This window comes from Myotis lucifugus, unplaced genomic scaffold, assembly GCF_000147115.1.
Source record: "Myotis lucifugus unplaced genomic scaffold, Myoluc2.0 scaffold_3, whole genome shotgun sequence".
Taxonomy (NCBI): domain Eukaryota; kingdom Metazoa; phylum Chordata; class Mammalia; order Chiroptera; family Vespertilionidae; genus Myotis; species Myotis lucifugus.
This window is the reverse complement of record NW_005871051.1, coordinates 2,965,728-2,988,471: the sequence shown is the minus strand read 5'-3', so window position 1 is coordinate 2,988,471 and position 22,744 is coordinate 2,965,728. Positions and strand designations below refer to the sequence as shown.

General features: G+C 42.6%; 1 protein-coding gene across 1 annotated transcript in view; it reads left to right on the top strand.

Annotated features, from left to right (window-relative positions):
* The first annotated feature begins 1,164 nt into the window (after window positions 1-1,164).
* The window catches only part of DNAH7 (dynein axonemal heavy chain 7), a 147,145-nt gene continuing 125,565 nt past the window's right edge, over window positions 1,165-22,744 (top strand). The window contains 11 exon segments of the mRNA XM_006082723.3: window positions 1,165-1,242; window positions 4,210-4,284; window positions 5,738-5,846; window positions 6,576-6,723; window positions 10,084-10,171; window positions 11,189-11,369; window positions 13,076-13,148; window positions 15,143-15,268; window positions 17,612-17,731; window positions 19,710-19,893; window positions 20,713-20,892. Coding sequence (XP_006082785.1) covers window positions 1,165-1,242; window positions 4,210-4,284; window positions 5,738-5,846; window positions 6,576-6,723; window positions 10,084-10,171; window positions 11,189-11,369; window positions 13,076-13,148; window positions 15,143-15,268; window positions 17,612-17,731; window positions 19,710-19,893; window positions 20,713-20,892 — 1,362 coding nt within the window.

The following is a 22,744-nucleotide window of genomic DNA, read 5'->3' as shown; positions in this document are numbered from 1 at the left end:
AGTGCGTTGACATGAATGCATGGTCACCTTAGGAAGTGGAGGGCTGTGGGGGGGAGTTTTACCAAGGAGAGGGGTGGTGGGGCTGAGTCCACTCTGGATGCTAATCAGGTTCAGATAAATTCTCAGGAGATAGGACCAACTCCCCACAGACTCGTCTTGGCACCCTTGTCGAAAATCCGTTGCCCATAAATGCATGTGTGTGTTTCTGAACTCCCAATTCTATTCCTTGGATCTATACGTTTATTCTTTTTTTTCTTTTTTAAAAAATATTTTTTATTGATTTTTTACAGAGAGGAAGGGAGAGGGATAGAGAGTTAGAAACATCGATGAGAGAGAAACATCGATCAGCTGCCTCCTGCACACCCAGTACCAGGGATGTGCCCACAACCAAGGTACATGCCCTTGACCGGAATCGAACCTGGGACCCTTGAGTCCGCAGGCCGATGCTCTATCCACTGAGCCAAACCGGTTAGGGCTATACGTTTATTCTTATGCTGTCTTTATTACTACAGCTTTGTATTAAGTTGTGAAATGTAGAAGTGTGCGTCTGCCAAATTTGTTCTCCTTTTCCAAGATTGTTGGGCTGTTCTGGGTTTCTTTCATTTTCATGTGAATTTTATGATCAACCTGTTAATTTCCAAAATAAAAAAAAGAAGTCGTTTGGATTTTGATAGAGAGTGTGTTGAATCTGTAGATTATGGGAGAACTATTGCATCTTAATATTAGTCTTCCAATCCACGAACAAGGGATGGCTTTTCATTTATTAAGGCCTTTTTAAGTTTCTCTCAGTAATATCTTATAGCTGTCATTTTTAAGTCTTGCACTTCTTTTGTTAAATGTATTCCTAAGTATTTTATCCTTTCCAATGCTGTTATAAATGAATTTGCTTCCCACAAGTGTTGTATTGTTCATTGCTAGTGTATAGAAATACAAGTAATTTTTGTGTCTCGATCTTATGTCCTGCAGCCTTGCTGAACTCATTCGTTAGCGCTAATATTTTCTGTGGATTCCTTTTGCTTTTCTGTACACAATATCATACCATCTGTAAATATGGTATGTTTTAGAACATTTTGGATGATATGTTTTTTACTTTATATTAGACGCTGTAGAATTTCGTTGAGTTCATCAATTTTAGCATTAACAGAGTGAACAGTTTTGTTTTTTATGTTTTTCATGCAGGATAAATCACCCAGCAAAGAAAAATCCAAGATACCACTAAGATTTTTGCCACAGTCATCTATGGTAATTTACCAATTATCATCACACTTTCTTGCTTTTATAATCATGTTGTGTACCAGTTTTCAAACTTGCAAATATTTTTCTGGTAGAGAGCAACTATGAAGTACATATCTTAGGAAAAATAATAATCTTAATAAATGAAGTATAAGATACAATGTCCTAGGATGTACAGAACATTTGAGTATCCTGAATAAGCGAATTTTGAAGAGGTCTAGCAGGAGCAGTGTTGGAGTCAGGAAACGACTTGGGGTACAGTCTTGTCTCTGTGACTGTTGGGAGCCACTGGGCTCTCTGAGCCCTCATGTCTGGTCTGAGAAGGACAGGCGTGGGTTTGGTGATCTGTGATCTCTGAGACGTCTCTCCCAGCATTGAAATGCTGGGGTGCAGCCTTTTCCATTATTTTGACTTTGAATTATTGTCTCGTTAAACACTTTCAGTTGGTAGAGTGCTGGAAAAGTAAGGTTTTACTGCAATAAAAATGACTGTTTAACAATTATGTTGAGTTCAATGCCATCGAGCCACACGCTGGTGGTTCCTGGAAGTTGAGCTTAAGTGGAAGTTCAATGCAATTTGTTTTGCGACGTATTTTAAAAGCTCGGAATGAGCTATACCATGGAATCTACCTTGCTTCCTGCAGAAACTATTTCTAATCATTTGAAACGTAAGATTCTTTCAGCTTAAAAAAACTTGACTGAAAAATGTTCAGGCGAATGTCCCTCAACATCAAAGTACGTGTTGTAACTGTGAACCTGTTTGTATTGCTACTGCCAAGATTATTGCACCCTGTTCTATAAAATGAAGTGATATAATCCTTTTTGTTATTTCTGCAAAGATCTATTTAAGTTTGCTAACTTAAAAGACAAAGACCTGATAGCCGATCAATGATTCTCTCTCATCATTGATGTTCTATCTTCCTCTCCCTCTCCCTTCCTCTCTGAAATCATTAATATATATTAAAATTTTTTGAAAGAGGCAAAGACCTGAAACGGGACAGACTTTTTCTCTTTAAGAACTTAACACATTTTAAAACTGAAAAAAGTCACTGTTAGTTTCTTTTTTTAATGTTACTAGGATATAGGTATAGAAATGTCATCTAAATTTAAATTTACTGAGTAAAATATTCAGTGGCTGAGATGAATACTCTTTTCTAGCCAATGAGGCATATAATTATCTAAAATGTTTTTGTCGGCTGATTTAAACCTTATGCTGTGTTCATATTTAACTGTAGCTAGCAATTTTCCTTCCATATCCTTTGGGTTTTATGTCTTTTAAGATAAATCATATTTTTACAATATTAAAAAATAACCTAGTGAATAACAATTTTCCATTTGAATATGAAGGTTTGTACTTGAGTAAAAGTTCCCCATCGTGGTTAAGACCTGAGTGACCGTCATCGCAGACCTCATGCTGCTGCAGGTCATCCCTGACCTTGAAACCAAGGCGGCCAGCTCGCGCCTCCAGCCGCTGTGGGCCGGTGGCCCCCCTCGCAGTCCCTGTGCACCCTCCTCACGGCCCTCCCCCACCCGGACTCCTTCCTGGAGAAGGAGGGAGCGGGAAGACGGTGGGCAGGCCGCTGAGTTTTAAGTTGCCTCTGCTTGTTTCCGAGTGGGAGAGGGGCCTGGAGAGGGCTGTGAGCTCCCTGTTTTGGGGGGTGGCCGGGAGCAGGGGCCTGGGCTGGGGGAGAGTGAACCCAGGAAGAAGGGAGGCTGGTACCGGGGTGTTGCCAGGTTGGTGGTCACCCCAGGCAGCTGGCCTGGTCCTGCCGTGGCCTCTGAGGAGCTAGAGCAGTGATGGCGAACCTCTGACACCTCTGACGCGCGAACTCATTTTTTTTTTTTTGGTTGATTTTTCTTTGTTAAATGGCATTTAAATATATAAAATAAATATCAAAAATATAAGTCTTTGTTTTACTATGGTTGCAAATACCAAAAAATTTCTTTTTTTTTTTTAAATATATGTTATTGATTTTTTACAGAGAGGAAGGGAGAGAGATAGAGAGTTAGAAACATCGATCAGCTGCCTCCTGCACATCTCCTACTGGGGATGTGCCCGCAACCCAGGTACATGCCCTTGACCGGAATCGAACCTGGGACCTTTCAGTCCGCAGGCCGACGCTCTATCCACTGAGCCAAACCGGTTTCAGCAAATTTCTCTATGTGACACGGCACCAGAGTTAAGTTAGGGTTTTTCAAAATGCTGACACGCCGAGCTCAAAAGGTTCGCCATCACTGAGCTAGAGAGTACTTTCTGGAATGTCTACGTGGCGGTGACGGGGTAGCATCTACCCATCAGCTCTCATCCCACACGGGGGCAGGGGGGAGGGTTGCTCCAGAGATGTCCCCCGCCCCCGCCCCGCCCCGTAGGACAAAGGAGAAACGCGCTGCAGGAGAGAGGTTGCGGGTTCTGCTCAGGAATCACAAAGGAGGGCAGGAGAGGTCGAGTCGGAGCTGCGAGGCCATACATCACAACTGGCAAAAAGCACGACGCACAGTCCTCAGCACGCTTCCTCCCACCTGGGGGCAACTTGTGGCCCAAAAGTGCAGGAGCTACTTAGGGCGACCGAGGGTGTGTTACCCTGACTGGCTGGCGGCTTAGGAAGGAGGGCATTCTGGGTGCGAACAGGACAAGAGTGATGTCGGTGCAGGAGCAGGGAGTGGGGCCCAGTGAGCCCTGGGCGCTGCCTGGGCTCAGAGAAACTCCCAGAAGGTAAAGGGACGGATAAAGGGCTTCACACACGTTTTAAAGCTCTCTGGTTAGCATTGCTGGGTACCTACCCGTTTTACTTCTTTCCTTGCTGCACAGAAAGCAGTTCCAAGGCAGACTTTGAGAATTTAAAGAGTAAGAAAGTATATCTTCGACTGTTTTAGATAGTATGTGCTTTACTTAATAGTAGAGGGCTGAAGAGTTGGTTGAGTGAATACATGTTAGCATTAACAGAGTAAAGTTTCCCCCACCATCTTTTTCACGCAGGAGAAACCAGCCAGCAAAGAAAAAGACAAAGACAAAGGCAAGTTCCCAGCAAGGCTTCTGCCGCAGCTGGCCACGGTACGTCCCCTACACGCTCTCCTGGCATGTGGGCCCTTTAAAAACGCTTGTTGGTTTTCAAACTCGTAAGAAACGAAGCCTCTGGTTTTGAATTCTGTGCTCCATTTGATTACTTTCTGGTGGAGGAATGCTCTGAGGTCCACATATTAGGAAAAAGGACCACCTTAGTGAAGTAACTATAAAAAAATGATTTCCTACTTCTGCATGGAGCATTTGAATGACCTTGGTCAGTGGTCAGCAAACTGCAACTCACGAGCCACATGCTGCTCTTTGGCCCCTTGAGTGTGGCTCTTCCACAAAATACCACGTGCGGGCGCACATACAGTGCGATTGAAACTTCGTGGCCCCATGCGCAGAAGTCGGTATTTTGTGGAAAAGCCACACTCAAGGGGCCAAAGAGCCGCATGTGGCTCGTGAGCCGCAGTTTGCTGACCACTGACCTGGGTGAGAGAACTTCTAAGATGGACACGCAGACAGGACATCGGCGTTGGGGTCAGGAAATGAGGCCCCCGGTGCCACTGGGCCATCATGGCTCTGTGACCTGAGGGGGTGGGTGGCTCCCCAGCCTCAGCTGCTGAGTGTGAGTGTGAGTGTGAGTGTGAGCAGGGGTGACGTGAGGAGCCTTGAGATGTGGCTTCCGGCGGGCAGTGCCAGCCAGGGGTGCTCAGGTGCCCCCTCCTTTCTTTCATTGTCACTCCCCGTTGGAAGAGGCCGCTGTAGACACGTCCAGCCGATAATGCTGAAAACAGTACCGCATTGGCCTTGACCGTAATGAGCTTTACCATCGAGGTACCACGTTGAGTTCAATGCCATGGGGCTATGCCAGTGATGGTGAACCTATGACACGCGTGTCAGAGGTGACACGTGAACTCATTTTTTTGGTTGATTTTTCTTTGTTAAATGGCATTTAAATATATAAAATAAATATCAAAAATAGAAGCCTTTGTTTTACTATGGTTGCCAAGATCAAAAAATTTCTCTATGTGACACGGCACCAGAGTTAAGTTAGGGTTTTTCAAAATGCTGACACGCCGAGCTCAAAAGGTTCGCCATCACTGGGCTATGCTCTTGTGCCTCCTGGAAGCGGAACCTCAGTGGAGGCTGGATGCACACACTGTGGCTTCAGAACTGTGATGAAACGTGCACCCATGAAATTTACCGTCTTTTACATTGAACTGCAGCTCACTGGCATTAAGCATGTTCACATCGCTGTGCAACCACCACCACCATCCAGTCCCAGAACTCTTCCGTCTTCCCACAGTGAACCGTCCCCCAGGAAACCATCCCTCCCCGTTCTCCGTCCCCAGCTCCTGGCAGCCACCATCCCCGCTCGGTCTCTGTGTATGTGACTCCGTGGAGAAAGCGTCTGTGTTTACAAACACGCGTGCATTCCACGGGGGGAGTGTCTTCTCGCCTCTTGTGTCACTGCTGCTGTCTGCCTGTCGCCTCGCAGGTGAGCACGAAGCCGCAGTGGCAGGAGGCGGCCCCGTCCTTCCATCTGAACATCAAGCAGGAGGAGGAGATCCCCGAGCCGTTCAGCGTGAAGAATGAGCAGTCGTATGGTAAGGGCGCCAATCGTCAAACTCAGATTGAAGGGAAATTTCTAGAGAAAAAAGGCACATGACGTTTAGCTAATAGAGTAGTGAGGTTGCAGGATTGAAATAACCTTTAAATCAAACCTTTAGCCAAATTGATCTCAAATGTTTTCCTTCAGAGAATGATTGATCCCAGTTGTTAGCTAGTTTAGGCTGTTGTAAATGTTAGAAAAACTGATATTTTAGGAATGGAGGTGTTTATAATAAAGCTTTGACTTATTGTAGTCAGAATTTGCCTCTGCATCAAAGACTATGACCTTTTTTCTAAGAGGGCGTTTCAATAAGTTGTAGACATTATTTCCAAATTAGTCATTCTAGTATTTGTTCTTGCTTTGATTCGCCAGGTTACATTGAATACTAACATTTTTTCATCGTGGATCTTTAAGTTTTCTGAAATAGTTTTGTATTCTGTTTTTTATCATCATTTTAATTTTTTTCTCTTTAAGAAGGTCCAATGGACGTGTAATTGAAAATTTGAGTTTATTAGCATATTATTCAAAATATAAAAGAAATTCATTGAATAATCTTGAAATAGTCAGTGGCTTTTGTTACGATGACATAAAACAAGAGTAGTTAACTTCCTGATAGCGAAAGAAAAATTAATTCTACTTACGGTAACGTGAGAACTTACCGCATGTAGTTTTAATGTTTCAGCTTCCTTTTTCGATGACTAACTTACGCTTTTTAAAACTTTAGCCGAATACATGGAACAGTTTGGAAGAAAGGGCACTCTGCTCGACCAAATCGATGACAGTCGCGCTGGCCCATCCACTTCCAAAGCCAAGACCAAATCCCCACACAAGGAACGAGAAAACTTCCGCAGCACCCTGGTGAACGTCATCATGTAAGGGCTGCGCGCGAACCCCTATGTGTCGTCCTCTGTGGAGCCCCCAGAAACTTTTAATCTAAAAATACAAGCTGGGGTGGCTCCGTGCTTGAGCATCCACCGGTGAACCAGGAGGTCACGGTTAGATTCCCGGTCAGGGCACCTGCTTGGGTGGAGGGGCTTGATCCCCAGTGCGGGGCCTGCAGGAGGCAGCCGGTCAGTGATTCTCCCTCATCTTTGGGAGGTTGTTTCCCCATCTCTTGGCTCAGGCGATGTGGTGACCCCTGTGCATGGTGGGTCTCCTGGAGGAAAGGCAGGAGGTGGTGGCGTGAGCAGCAGCAGGAGCAGGGCCGGGGGTGGCTGCCGGGGTTCAGCTGTGCGCGTGGAGAGCAGCGCAGGTGCGCGCCAGGAGCCCCTCTTGGCTGTTTCCTCACAGCTCCCTCTGGTCCTCACACCCTCTTTCTTTCTTTCATCATGACTCTCACGGCGGCGTGCCACCCTGCCATTTGTGAGACCGTCGAGTGTGTGGACACGTGGCTTGCCCAGACCCCGTGGCACTTCGGTGGTGGGATGCCCCTCCTGAAGGGAGGACAGGGGGCACCTTGTGACGCGGGACTGTGGCGTGTGCCTCCGGAGAGTGGCCTGGAGTCTGTGTCTGGAGGCGCCACAAGGATGTTAGCAGTTTGACTCCCTCGGGGCACTTTCCTCTATGCAGCCCCCTGGGGCCCCTCAGACCCAAGTCAGTGCTCAGAACCCCGGGGGCAGCCCCCTGGGGCCCCTCAGACCCAAGTCAGCACTCAGAACCCCGGGGCAGCCCCCTGGGGCCCCTCAGACCCAAGTCAGCACTCAGAACCCCGGGGCAGCCCCCTGGGGCCCCTCAGACCCAAGTCAGCGCTCAGAACCCCGGGGCAGCCCCCTGGGGCCCCTCAGACCCAAGTCAGCGCTCAGAACCCCGGGGGCAGCCTCTGGTTAGAACAGCTCAGCAGCAGCGTTTTCTTACCCAGTGTCCCGGCCACGACGGGTGATCTCTCTCAATACCTGTCCTGTGCCGGTCCTCTCAGGTCCTACGATGATTGAGGCTGGAACCCACCGAGGTCCAGCTTCATGCAGGGGCCTCGGCTGGAATTCTCCATTCCCCTCCGGCCCACACAGTTCTCTCCTGATGCACCTGGGCGTTCAAGTCCAAGGCCACGTGCCCACAAGGGCAGCCCTCCCCCAGGTGTTTGCCGATTGCTTAGCTTTGCCACTGCATCCTTTCTCCTCCTGAGTATTTCCTTTCTTTCTTGTGAGCTCAGCTGCTACTCGAATGAGCCTTGTGACACATTATCCAACATTTAGCGAACGGTACTTGGAGGTTTTTTGGATTATCTGTGCGACTGTGTTGTAAGAAACGGAAGTCTCTTAACCACTTTATGTCATTTTTTAGTTATGTCTTTTATAAACAGGACATGGATGGACTTATTGAAATTTAATCTCAGAGTTTCTGTATCTCAATAGTACATTTATTTTATTTTTTATTAATGTTTACAGAGAGGATGGGAGAGGGATAGAGAGTTAGAAGCATCGATGAGAGAGAAACGTCAATCAGCTGCCTCCTGCACACCCCCTACTGGGGATGAGCCTACAACCAAGGTACATGCCCTTGACTGGAATCGAACCTGGGACTCTTCAGTCCGCAGGCCGATGCTCTATCCACTGAGCCAGACCGGTCAGGGCTCAATAGTACATTGAATGCCATTCACATGTATAGTTATTGGTATGTCTTATAGATGTGGGCTTGGCTTCTACCAATTTATTTTGTATTTTTTATTCACCATATGTTACTGCTGCTGCTTTTTTCTTTTCTTTTTTCCCTGAATTCTATTGAATTGAATTTTCTCCCTTTATTCCTATTGACTTAAAAGCTATCAAATATATTTTTTTCTTTAAGTGGTTACCCTAACATTTAAAACCATATATTGTAATTAATTTTTTAAAGTTTAGAATTCATTTTATCTCCCCCTCCCCTCCACTGTGTAGTGCAAACAGACCCTGTAATGCTATAACTTACCGCTGAACGTCCTTTGCATTCTCCATGTGATTATTGCTTATTTCTGCCAATTCTCCATACTTATTTTAAGTTCACACTTTCTTAGATTTACTGACACGTTTTCTGATTTCTTAGAAAATTGCATAGGCATTGCACTCTTCACTTCTGGAGTCATGTTCCTTTTTTTGCTGAAGCTTCTTCCTTAGTAGTTCTTCATTTCTATTGAATTTATTGGGGTGACTTTGATTAATAAAATTATATAGGTCTCAGGTATACAATTCTGTAAGACATCATCTGTAGATTGAGGGGTGTATTCATCACCAAAGTCAAGTCTCCTTCCATCACCTTCTACCCCCTTCACCCTCTTCTGCCTTGGTGGTTCTTCCCATGAAAGTCTGCGGGGAGTAAACTCGAGCCTTTCATCTCTGTAAAGATTTTTATTCTGCTCTTACTCTTGAATTAATTACTAAGCTGGCTACAGAATTAAAACAGTAATTCCCCCCCCCCGAACATCTGGAAAACATTAGACTGAGAAATATTAACCATTATTTTTTGGCATGTATTACTTTCCCCAACTTTATGAAGGTACACGTGACAGTTAGTGGGAAGGGATATTTTGTTACACAGCATCACTGACCTGTAACCATCCCAGATGAAGCTGGGATCCAGAGCGTGATGCATTTCAAGGACAGAGAGGCTGAAGCTTTCCCGGAGCAAGGGAATTTTCCCGAAGATGTGAACGATGCCTTTCCACACAGTGGAAACCCAGGGAAGTCACAAAATGTGGCTCATATCTGGCATAGAGTTTGGATTGAATTATGGCTAGAACATCATTGTATTACATGGACACTTAATAATACATACGAAAGAGCATGTGAGCTTCTCTAGGCCATGCATTGTTAACTTGCACGTCTCTAGAAATCAGAAATGGGCCTTTGAAGAAGGTCTCTGTGTCTTCTACAAAACTGCATTGAAAGTCTTTTCCATCCGTGTTCTTTTAAGGTCAGATGTTATAAAGAAACACATATAATTTAGGAATCATGCAAACATAGTCCTACAACATTTCAGAAAAGAGAGACCTTGACTTTTGAGTAATGATGAAGAATGAGAAAGCCCGCAAAGCGGCATGTGGCCTCTGAATCAGGTCTTACAAGTCTCTCTCTGGGTGAGGAGAACATATCCTGGGAGGAATATGGCACCAAACAAATACGTACACTATTTATAAAATGTTAAACAATTCGTTTTTTCTTATAATTTAACAGAAGACAGTCCTGATCTTTTTCTATCTATTGATATAAAAGTAACTGCTTTCTACAGACATGTAAGGAGTGTGTTTATCATTGTTGTAGGCAACAGGATGCTCTCTCAGACGTGCCTGCTCCTGACGAAAGTGCGTTTCCCAAAATGACCACCTCTGCCATAGAGAAAGACATCTTGGTAATGGCTTCCTTTCATCCGTGTGACTAGAAGTAACAGAAGCACCTGCAGATGCGTTCAGATGTTTGAGGTTGATCCGTGCTCCTCCCTGTGAAGCCCGGTGGGAGGAGGAGTGAATAGGGAGCTCCATACGCTGCTCCATTGGGTTCACGGAGGAAATTATTCTGTCTCTGGTCACCTGAGACAGTAATCAAAGAATCCCAAGTTACCTGCTCCCTTTGGTTAAAGCTGGCCTCAGTCTTGTATAGCTTGACATGTCTTTATTCTTCCATGAGGAATTATCTTAACTACATAATACATAATTTACATTTTACAAAGACTATGAACTTACTTTAGAAATGATAACTCTTCGAGTATGTCAAATACAGAATTTTAAAAGATAGAAATATCAAAGACTTTAACATTGCAAATTTGAAAATATTTTTGTGACATACTTTAAAAGCCAATGAAAATATATTGAAGCTAAATGTACATTATTAGAGAAATACTATCATGTCTTAAAATGAAGATTTTATGCACATATTTAATAGCAGCTGTAAAATTATAGTGTGGAATATTAATCGGTCAACTGGAAATTTTCTAACCCCTGTCGTATTACATTTCTGAGATGAATGTTTAGGTATATCTATGCCACTTGCAATTTTTAAGATCTACTTCTGATCATAGGCAATAAAAGAACGAAACACACCAAATTTTCACCTATTTATACAACACTGAACTTGACTTCTGCATGGTCTTTGTTCGGTATGTCATGTATTTAGTAATATCACTTGACGGTTTATAGTAGAATTCTGAACTAAGATAAGAGCTTTAAAGTTCATGCAACATCATGTATATTTTTTTAATTTAGGTAATCTCAAATCATGCCTACATGAGTTGTGCAAAATACTTTTTTATTACTTGTAAATAGTTTGTTTTCCTCAAACTTTAATTTTACTCAGTAGTTTTATGTCTGAAAACACACTTCTTTTATTATAGCACTAAATCCATCGACATTTCTTCTGCTCCTTTATGTAGAGATATTACTATTATATTCACCATGGGATTGATACGGACCACATAGCCCCTATGGAAGATGCTTGGCTAGAGAACGTATTGAATCTGGTCCCCCAGCATCTGAAAGTCCTCACCGACAGCATCCTCACGCTATCTGATGAAATGAGAGAAGATTATCTTCTTAGTGTAAAAAAGTCTATAGGTGAGCCAGTATTCCCCTTTGCTTTCTAATTTGAATGTCTCAGTAAAGATATTTTTTTAAATTAAAAGTTAATACCTATACTTGTAACTGTTTCTTATATTTAGTATGCTGTTTCTTACATTGCTTAAGATTGTAGGTAAGTTTTATTAATAAAGTACGGCAAACATTTTTTAAAAACATGATCTTTCTATCTGTATGAATATATCCCCTCAGCAAAGAACAGAACCGAAGAAGATTATAAAATGATAATTATTTAATTAACGTGAATATTACTGATATCTTAAAGTAGAATATGATTAATTACAAAATTGTTGCTATGGACTAAGGATTGGCAATCTGCAGCTCACAGGCTCAGTCTAGACCACTGTCTGTTTTTGTAAATAAAGTTTTATTGGAACACAGCTGCATACCATCATTTGCATATTTCCTATGACTGTGTTTGACCTATAAGAACAGAGTTGAGTTGTTGAGATAGAGACCTTATGGCTCACAAAGTTGAAAATACTTATAATCTGGCCCTTCACATAAAAAGTTTGTTGACTTGCAGTACGAACCAACACATTCTAAGACCGACTAATCATCAGAATCATTTAAAAAGTGCTGACTATTGAACCCATCTGAATTACAATGTCTGGAAACTAGGCCTTCCAACCTATACTTTTTGAAAAGGCTCTCCAGCTGGTTGTGGAACAATTGTGTATAACTGACGCTGTGCTCCAAGTTGGAGAAAGCGTAATGCTTTGGAGTGGTCTGGGGACCCTTCAGGGAGGGCCGCATTCACTGCCTGTAAGACTTCTATTGGGTATCCTGGTGACATAAACATAAAGAGCCAAATTCTTGCCCCCCAAATGTTCATAGTGTAATAAGGGAGATGCACAAATCTCTAAATTACAGAGCAGAGTAGTAAGTGTGATAAGGAGGGAAGCAGAGGACGCGCTGGAAGGGAGAAGGGGCGGAGCCTGCCTGTTAGGAAGGACTCTGGAGGCACCTGGATTGAGCCCTGGAGAGTGAGGAAGAGGCACCAGAGAGCATGCTGGGCCTAGGAAAGGCTCTCCCTGGCTGGGGAGCATTTCTGGTGGCCAAAGCCAAGGGGGCATTGTGGGAAGGCGGTAGAATCTGATGGGCTCTATGTGCCTTTTTAAAGCGCTGGGAGGCACGGGCGAGTCACTGAAGGGTTTTCGGCAGAGGGGTAATGACATGCTTGCATTTTAGAAAGAGCATCCTGACACACCGGCTGGAACATTAGAGTTAACATTAAAGACCACAGAAGACAGAAGCAGAAGTAGCTCACTTTACTGATTTATAACAAGATTGTTCTATGCTCTTAAGCAGTAAAAGGGAACAACAGGCAATACGTGTATTTTTTTCTGTGAAGGGAAACTACTGCTACTATTCTGTGTTGTTGACCTTCAATTCAACAAGAACTGCCTTTTGTGGAACAGCTATAAAGGAAAATGTAATATAAAAGTTATTATTATTTGCAAATGAAAGAACAGGGACATTGTTAAGAACCATTCTCAGAGACAAAGACATCATAGATTTTTCTCATGATGTTTATTTTCTTGTCATTATAAATGCACAAATCACTTATTTTTAAAAACTGAATATAATTTAAACAGTTTTAATTAAATTAATTTTGCAATTGCTTGTAAACATACTGTAATTATTATAAGGTTATTGATCAGAACTTTTCTATTTTCTTCCAGTTGATTTTGTTTTAAAAGATCCCAGAGAGAAAGATGATAAGAAGACAGAAGAACTTCCACCCCATCGTGCTGAGTAAGCAATCAGGTTTATCTGCAGATATTGATTATGTGACCATTCATGTGTATGTGTAACTCTTTACACACCGGCATTATTTTCTCACAAATATGTTTATAATTGATGCATTTCATATATACAACTGGCCACTATTTTTGCTTACTTATGTATTGAAGCCCTAACATGTTACTTTACAAATTGATGGATAGGTGGTTAGACAAATAGACATGTGGTCAGGTGGACAACTAGGTGGTTAAAACATGAGTGTCTGGTGAGAGAACTTGAATCAAACCTTCATACATACACAGCTCCCAGCACAGACTGCAGATATAATCCTATGTAATAGAAGCCTAATATGGTAAGTGTCTGGTTGTCTGGTCATCTGTTCAACCAATCAAAGCGTAATATGCTAATGATATGCTAAGGTCGCTCAACCACTTGCTATGACATGTACTGACCACCAGGGAGCAGACGCTCTGACCGGTAGGTTAGCTTGCTTCTGGGGTAAGGCTGATTGGGACTGAATGAGATGGTCTGGACACGCCCTAGAGCCCTCCCGTGGTCCCTCCCTGGCCAGCCAACCTCCTGCATCCCTCCCCTGCCCCAATTGTGCACCGGTGGGATCCCTCAGCCCGGCCTGCACCCTCTCTCAATCCGGGACCCCCTCGGGGGATGTCGGAGAGCCGGTTTCAGCCTGATGGCGGAATGACCGGTCTCTACGATGCACACTGACCACCAGGGCAGCTCAACACAGGAGCTGCCCCCTGCCTGGTAGTCAGTGAGCTCCCATAGGGGGAGTGCCACTCAGCCAGAAGCCGGGCTCACAGCTGGTGAGTGCAGCAGGCGGTGGCAGGAGCTTCCCAAGGGCTCCCGGACTTGGAGAGGGCACAGACTGGGATGAGGGACACCCCCTACCCCCGAGTGCACGAATTTCATGCACTGGGCCTCTAGTAGGGATATAAAAGTTTGATGGCAATTTGAATGCCCCAAACCACATTGGGAAGGTGGCAGGAAATATGCACACATAGAATATATTTTATTTTATTACATGGATTAAAATATGGAACACGTAATGGGAAAATTCGCTTGTTATATATTTTCTCTAAAATAATTACCATTTAGGAATAAATTTCTTAGTTTGAAGACTAGAATTTATGCTGACATAATTAGGTAACCAATTCCGTTTTACTTTTTTTCTTTTATACCGATTTAAAGTTTCCCAAATTGTTTCCTATGATGACAAAAATAAAAAGTCTTGCAGCCATTCCCAGCGTATCTTGCATGGAGAACAGCTTTTCTCCTGGAGATAGACAAAAATCACCCTTGTAAAGGTGGTATAGCCACAACTAAAAACCTGGATTAAATTTACTACATAACAAAACAAGACTGAGTGTTTAAAATCAATGCAGGCAAAAAATTATAAGCATAAAATGTAAATGTTTAAATATGCTCTGAAAGATGCAGGTGGCACGTCTTCAATATGGAAAAGATGGTTATTCAGGTCATAGGACTCACAGAGCAAGTGGCTGTAAGTGAGAATATTAGTGTTTGATTCTGTAGATGCCCTTCACACGTTAACAGGTGAGTTTCAAGGGGATTCCCATAGGTAGGAAGGACTATATCCTTGCAATGTTTTAAAAATAAAGGAAAAGTTAAATGTTTTCTGTCTTGTTTAAGAAAATCTTTATATATATATATATATATATATATATATATATATATGGCATAACATGTTTCTGTTTGATCATTCTAATTTATTTTTGGACTCAATAGGATAAACTGTTTAGAGAAAAAAAACCTTATGTGATAAAAATTCAAATCCAATTTCATATGCATTATTGTCCTAAGGTTTAATAAATTATAAAGAGCATGACTTGTACTGTGATTACCAGGAGGGATGCATCATATTTTTAATTAAAATTAAGCCATTATTACTCAAAAAGTACATGAACCATAAAAATACTTTCTCTTGATCTTTAGAGAAGGTTACATAGTGTTTTCTCTGTTTTCAGAATGGAAATTCTCCCGAAACCTTGGAGGAAATCTTTCTTGGCCGCAAGTAGCTACATCAGGGACCACTTGAACGCGATGAACCCCACGATGCTGGCGGTGCTGGACCTGTGGAACAGCACCTTCAAGTGAGTGTGTCTGGCCTGGCTGAGTTTTGTGTTGTTTTTGAGATGGAAATGATCACATTGCATCTTCACTATTTCCTTTCTGCTTTAACGGCAAATATTAAAAATATCACCAATTCAATGTAAGTATTTAAGCACGGTTTTAAATGAGCAATATAGAAATGTATAGAATAAAAAGTAAATACTGCCTCTATCTCTAATCCAGTTCTCCCCTCCCCATTCCGTACCCTGATATCACACAATCTTTTTTTTTTTTTAATATATTTTATTGATTTTTTACAGAGAGGAAGGGAGAGGGATAGAGAGCCAGAAACATCGATGAGAGAGAAACATTGATCAGCTGCCTCCTGCACACCCAACACTGGGGATGTGCCCGCAACCAAGGCACATGCCCCCGACCGGAATCGAACCTGGGACCCTTGAGTCCGCAGGCCGACGCTCTATCCACTGAGCCAAACCAGTCAGGGCACACAATCTTTTTTAATATATTTTTATTGTCGATAGTATTATAGATATCTCCCATTTTTCCCCCTTTCCCTTCTCACACAGTCTTTAAGGGGTAATTACACTTAAGGGGCTGAATTATCATGCCCTGTTTTTTTTTAAATATATTTTTATTGATCTCAGAGAGGAAGGGAGAGGGAGAGAGAGATAGAAACATCAATGATGAGAGAGAATCATTGATGAGCTGCCTCCTGCACACCCCACATTGGGGAATGAGCCCAAAAGCTGGGCATGTGCCCTGACGGGAATTGAACGGTGACCTCCAGGTTCATAGGTAGATGCCAATGAGCCACGCCGGCTGGGCATATCATGCCCTGTTTTGAATCCCACAGAACACTGGCCGCTACCTAGACAATATTGCCCATGCGTGTGGCATGAGTGAAGGTCCTGGGTGACCCGGGCCAGGCATCACCTCCCGGGCCCTGTCCTGGCGGGGACGGGGCCAGCGGGAGGAGCTCTGGTGGGCGCTGCAAAGCTGGAGAGCTGGGCCCCGGGCTGAGGACGGTTTGCCTCGTGTTCTAGAAGCTCCAGCTTCGTCATCTCCCCTTCCTGGAACCGCCATTTCCAGGGCACTGGGTTATGTCTTTGTAAATATGCAAAAGTAATGCATATGTGTTATTTTTCTTAAAGAAGGCCTCTCAACAAAACATGGATGGATGGATGGGCCCTGTTTTCTGGCAGAGGAGATGGCATCCTGGCCTGGGGGGGGTGTGGGAGACAGGGAGGCGGGGTCTACGAGCCTTTTCTCCCGCCACCACGTGTGTTTTCCTCTCGGCCACCCGCAGGTGGAGCTGCGGGACACACTGGGCTGGGTGGGCTCCAGGGCTCAGCTTGTCCAGAAAGAGCTAGGCTTTGTCTGTTAGACAGGCTATTGGGCTGTTTTCAAAGCACCTGTTTAAGCCGTTCCTCTGCACCGCCCAGTGGTCAGCACAGCCCGTCACCTTCCAAAGGTGCTCCAGCAGCGGTCCCCACTCTGTGCCCCGTGGGTCAGCCATGCCCCGTACTGGATGCTTTATGACCTAAGGGGTGAATTTGGCTCGTGAAAGGAGTAGCAATAAACCGATTTGAAATGTGTTTTGTTTACTAGCCAGGATTTTATATTGACCTTTAAGTAAAAATTAAATGTGATGTTCTTAATAGTGGTTACTATCTTTCAGATAATATAGAAATCACTTAATCACATGGAAATAGGGAAGAAATCTATAGTTAAATTGTAGTAACACAATTATACCAATAGGTAATCAATGAGTAAACCACATATATTAAGTCCATAAGTTTACTACCTACATTATCTTCTACATAATTTGTTGTTTCGGGTCTTATATTTAGGTCTTTGATTCATTTTGAGTTAGTTTTTGTGTATGGGGACAAATGGAACCACAAAAGACCCCGGATAGCCAAAGCAATCCTGAGAAAAAAGAACAAAGCTGGAGGCGTCACACTCCCTGACTTCAGATTATACTACAAAGTGACAGTCATCAAAACAGCATGGTACTGGTAGAAAGACAGACACACAGACCAATGAAACAGAATTGAGAGTCCAGAAATAAACCTACATGTGCATGGGCAAATACATTTTTTACAAAGGAGCCAAAAATATATAATAGATGGGGAAAAGCCTCTTCAATGAATGGTGCTGGGAAAGTTGGAAAGCCACATGCAAAAGTATATTAATTATATTTAAAATCATAATGTCTCATGTACTTGAATTTTTAATTTTATGAAACACAAATTTTAGTGATAAAACTTAGAAATATCATATTTTTTAGAAGGGATCAAATAGCAAAATACTACATACAAAAACATCTCATACTTATATCACTGTTCATTTTTATCTCACAGGAAATTACGTTTAATTGATACAGAAGAATTTCACAATCGCCAGGAGGCGTTAGAGCTGTCAAACTTTCAGACCATCATCATGAGACACCTGGAAACTGCCAAAGAGACTCTACTTAAAACGTAAAGTTTTGACAGAGGATAATGAATTTAAAGATGGGATTGGTGGGGTTCTGCATTTTTAACTGCCTTTAGAAAATTCAATTTTAACAAGTTTGTAATCATTTCTGCTTAAGAGTTAAATGTGATATGGTTAACTGCTTTGGTCTGTGATGTCTACCCAAATGTTCTACGCAGCACAGATTGTACAGAAACCAAAATGATTATGATTGACGGTTACTTTTTTCTTAATGTCTGGTTTCCACCTCTGATTTATTTCGCTTAACATAATACTCTCAAGATTCATCCTTATTGTCCCATGGGGGAATGACCATCAATTAGTTACTTGCCAGATATCTATTTGACATATACTGTTGACACATGCAAGGTGCTATGCATTTTTCATTGTGCTTTTGGATGAGAGATGCAGAAGAGTTTAAAGAATGATGGGGAAAAGATATTCTTTAAAGAAGTTTACAATCGCATTGGAGGTTCGATTTGCCAAATGATAATTGCACCAGGGCTTCATCTAAAAGGGCAAGGCTGTCCCAAGTTCAAACACTTAGCTCCCAAGTTCTGCAAAAGCCCTCACAGCATTTCCCCCACTGACTTCCTCCTCTTTTCTAGCCTATCGTCTCTACTATAGGCAGTGACACGATCAGATATATTATCTTCACCAAACCCACCTGTTCTACTTACTGTTCTCCTCCAGATCCTTTTCTCAGAGTCTATCTATTCTTTTAAAAATATATATATTTTTATTGATTTCAGAGAGGAAGGGAGAGGGTGAGAGAGAATCATTGATCGGCTGCCTCCTGCCTCCCTCACACTGGGGCTCGAGCCCACAACCCGGGCATGTGCCCTGACCAGGAATCCAACCCTGACCTCCTGGTTCATTAGTCGGCTGGGCATCATTTCTGTCTATTCTTCGGTGAAACTGCCGTCTTCACTATAAAACCCTTCTTCACTAATAAATGGGAAATTACTTCTCTATCCTTTGACTTCAAAGCTGTTTTTCTGCCATGACACATGGCCTTCATTATTATGAGAGAAGGGATGATGCCATAAGGTTTTATATCTCCCATGACATGTTCCCAGCACATAGTAGACACTAAACACATATTTGTTAACTAGAGGCCCGATGCACGAAATTCGTGCAAGAGTAGGCCTTCCTTCCCTCGGCTGCCGGCACCAGCTTCCCTCTGGCACCCAGGACCCGGGCTTCCCTCGCAGCCCCAGCTTCATCCGGAAGGTAGTCTGAAAGGACATCTGGTCTAATTAGCATATTGTGCTTTTATTATTATAGATGGGATGGATACATATATTTAAAGCTTAGCTTGCTCTTCAAGCACTCAGGCAACTCCTGAGGTTATGAATTCCCTGTTTTAAAAAATCCATTATCTCTTGTGAAAGAGGTACCCGCATTCCTGAATTTTGTAGTGTTGGACAGTGGTTTTATAAACTGAAAACTTCACCTATTATCATTCTGATGTATCTACATGTGAGTTTCTCTGTTTTCATTTTATCATAAGGATACATACACATTTTAATCTCAGTCACTGTTTCAGGATTTCACATTCAGGGGAATAAAAATATAATATACTTGATTTGTACCTTGCTTTCAAGTCATTGTGAAATGGATAGAACAGCATAAAATGCCCACTGCGTTGAACCCAGCAAACCCTCCCTTGTCTCAATCAGTTGTTCACATGACATGCTCGCTTTCAGCAAATCCGTTCCCCGAAGAACATTCGGGAGCCTGGAGTACCTTATAATGGTCAATGAAGTTAGGTGTCATATTTTTCTAAAGGCCATGATGACAGTGTCCGTTCCTGGGAGACGTGGAATAGGCCAGCGCTCACATTCAGGGAGCGGGCAATGTCACTTGGCACCGTGCCTCTCTGCGAAGGCCTTCAGCTGTCCAGAAGTTACCATGAACGCTCAGGGTGAGAGGGGTAATTCGCTAAGAGCACGAGCTTTAAGAGTCTGTTGTTCTTTGAAGGTGGTTTCCGGAAGTGCAGAACATCTATTACCAAGGCAATAAAAAGAAGCAGCTGCCCACTGGCGAGAGCAGCGCCAAGCTGGAGTCCTTTTTCAACTGCGCCGCGGCGCTGATGACCTTACAGCTGCAGGACCTCACCTTGGCCTCCATGCAAGACTTCACAGACTTAGTCGCACAACCCCCAGTACGTTTGGTTCAGTTACACCAACATCCATTTACTAACTTATTCGTTTTCAGTCTTTTCAGGGAAGAAAGGCTAAAATGCCTTTACCAGTGGGACAGTAGCCAGTACAGGGTGGGGCATAATTAGGTTTACAGCTGTTCTTTTGGAAAATAAAACAATAATTAATAAATAATAGCACAAGAATAAACTGTGTTTCGCAGACTCACAACTATAAACCTACTTTTGCCTCACCTTGTATGTCCTTTGACCTATTATGCTTATCTGTTTAAAAAAAACACACAAAGTTACCAGTAATGTGAACCTGTGTGTTTAAGATATGTGGGTATCAATCAGCACATTGGTGAGGATTAACGGAAATAAGTGAAAATTCCCATAATTAGGAAATTTGGGTCATGATGGCTGGGGAACGTTTCCACGAGAAACTCTCTTCTTTCCGGAAGAGGTTCTATTACAGTGTGAGCTGGACCTGGGACTTTCCTTTTGTCTGGGAATTTGAATATTCTCCTGTTGGGCTCTTTTTTTGCACGATTCTCCGTGCACACCCTCCTTTTCCCAGAATCTGTAGGCCCCATGGCTGCTAGACACCAGCAAGTCCAGCTGGGAGTCACTTGCCCTTCTCAGTAACTTCTTCGGCTTAACTGTCCAGGGCGTCAGAGGAACGGTGGGTTCCCCGTATTCCAACGGGGCCAACACACTTCTCAGTCTAGTGCAGTTCATCTGTGCAGGGTGGGGCAGAAGCAGGTTTACAGTCGTTCATCTGGAAAGTAATACACTCACTAATTAATAAATAATAATCCAAGAATATATGCTTTTTTGCAGGATTCTGTCAGGGCTTTTGAACATCCAGGTTTCATCGTGAGGCTGCTTCTTGATAATGACACCATTAAGTTTGAACCTCAGTTCGAAGACTATATAGACATCTTTTTAAATATTTATGATGTCATGATTAAAGCTGTCAGTTTTGTGCCGAGGGTTGAGACAAAATTGTATTCCAAGTGGGTAAGTGACAAGTATATTCTGATTGCTTGAATTGGCATGATATTCACTTCAAAAAGGGGTAGACAGGGATCCTCTGCTCTGGAGAATTTAAACAGCCTAGGAACATTGACCTATGAGGAAGTTTTGCTCCAAAAGAATACTGTTTTCCCATTAACTTCCCTAACAATACACCTAGTTTCTCAGTCCAGCCTTCCACTGGGATCTGCTGGTCAGAGAGGGACAGTCCTAGGCTAGCGTACTTTCCGGGATGATCAGACAGAAATGGAAAGAGAAAGCAGAAAGAGAAATGGAACGTCCCTCTGCTCAAAGTTCATGCCCAGGGAGAAACAGAGATCTTACAAGTTGCTCACCTCAGAAGGAGACAGAAGGACATGTGGAGGAGGATGGTTTACCAAAGTCTGCATTGTTGGAGATGGCTTTACTAGAACACCACCTAAATACCAGCTTTAGAGAGGCCTTGGAGTAAGACAATGAGCATGCTCTTAATGATCTTTGGCAGCAACTGCAGAGGTGGAATTCAGATGTTACACAAATTACACAAATTTTATAGAAATTATAGGGGAAATTTAACAAATTTTAAATTAAACCTTTTCCCCCATGGAAGGCAAACCTACAAGGAACTTAAAGTGTTGTGAGTCCGCGTACATCACCATCTCTTGATATGATTTGAGATGCTTTTGAACACTGAACTGTCTCATCTAATATATCATTTCCCTTCGTACTTGATAGGAACTGATTAGAAGTCACATGAAAACAATACTTTATAATATAGTTCCCAAGTACTGGTCTCCAGTTCTCTTTAGAAAAATAAATCTATAGCCTTTAAAAATTACACAGGCTGTTAATACATTTGAGAAACATTCCATAATGAACATTAATGAGCTTCACATTAGAGCCAATGATTTAACATGGCATACAGTACATAATAGATATGGCTTTAGTCTAAAGTTCTTTCTGAGAAAAGATGACACCCTCATCCATGGAGCCAAGGGGTGAGGTGGTGGTGGTGGTGGGATTCACTCAAGTTCTCATGAAGCATCTGTAGTTCTAAGCAAAATGATTTCCTGAAATGTCCACTAGGGGGCATAGTGGTCAAGTGCACCCTGGATACCTGACTAAATTAGTTCTCTGAAAGAATCCTTAGATATTAGCCAGTTGAATGCTGCAGGGAACCCACTAACTTGGTTCAAGATGATGAACCATGTGGGCACATTTACTTGTCCTCTTGTTTGAAAAAGGAGAGAAACGCTGTTGAGATTTGTTTGCTTATTTGAAATCATGTCTGATCCTTTCTTGCCCACCATTATGCTAATGATCATAGCAGAACGCAAATTTTGCAGCGAGGGATTTTCGTCTGCTCTAGTTGCTGTTCGTTAATCAGAGGTCAATAAAGAGTAAACAGTCTTTCCTTGCTCTAGTCACATTACTCCTCAAAGTGAAAACGTACTGTGATAAAAAAAAACACACACACACATGATGATGTGACATTAAAATGCCTTATTTTTTAAAATAGTGTACAGTGCAAACACTGCCTCGTAAAACCAGCATATACAATTGGACAAAAAAATGTGGATTTTTCTGTTTTTATATTATCTTACTTGGTGTATATTTTTAAGTGACTGTTCTTTCCACAGAGAAAAGCAAAACATAAACTAGGTAGGTAGGCTTATGAAAAATTAAAAAGTTATATGAATCCTAGATATTTAAAATATACAAAAAACCAGAAAAAATAAAATAGAAAGACTGCATATCTTACTATAGAGAATAGAAAATCAAAAAGACCTTGTGAATAAAAAGTAATGTCAATATGGTAAGATTGGCCTTTTTACAAAGCTAAATGACACAGTTACCT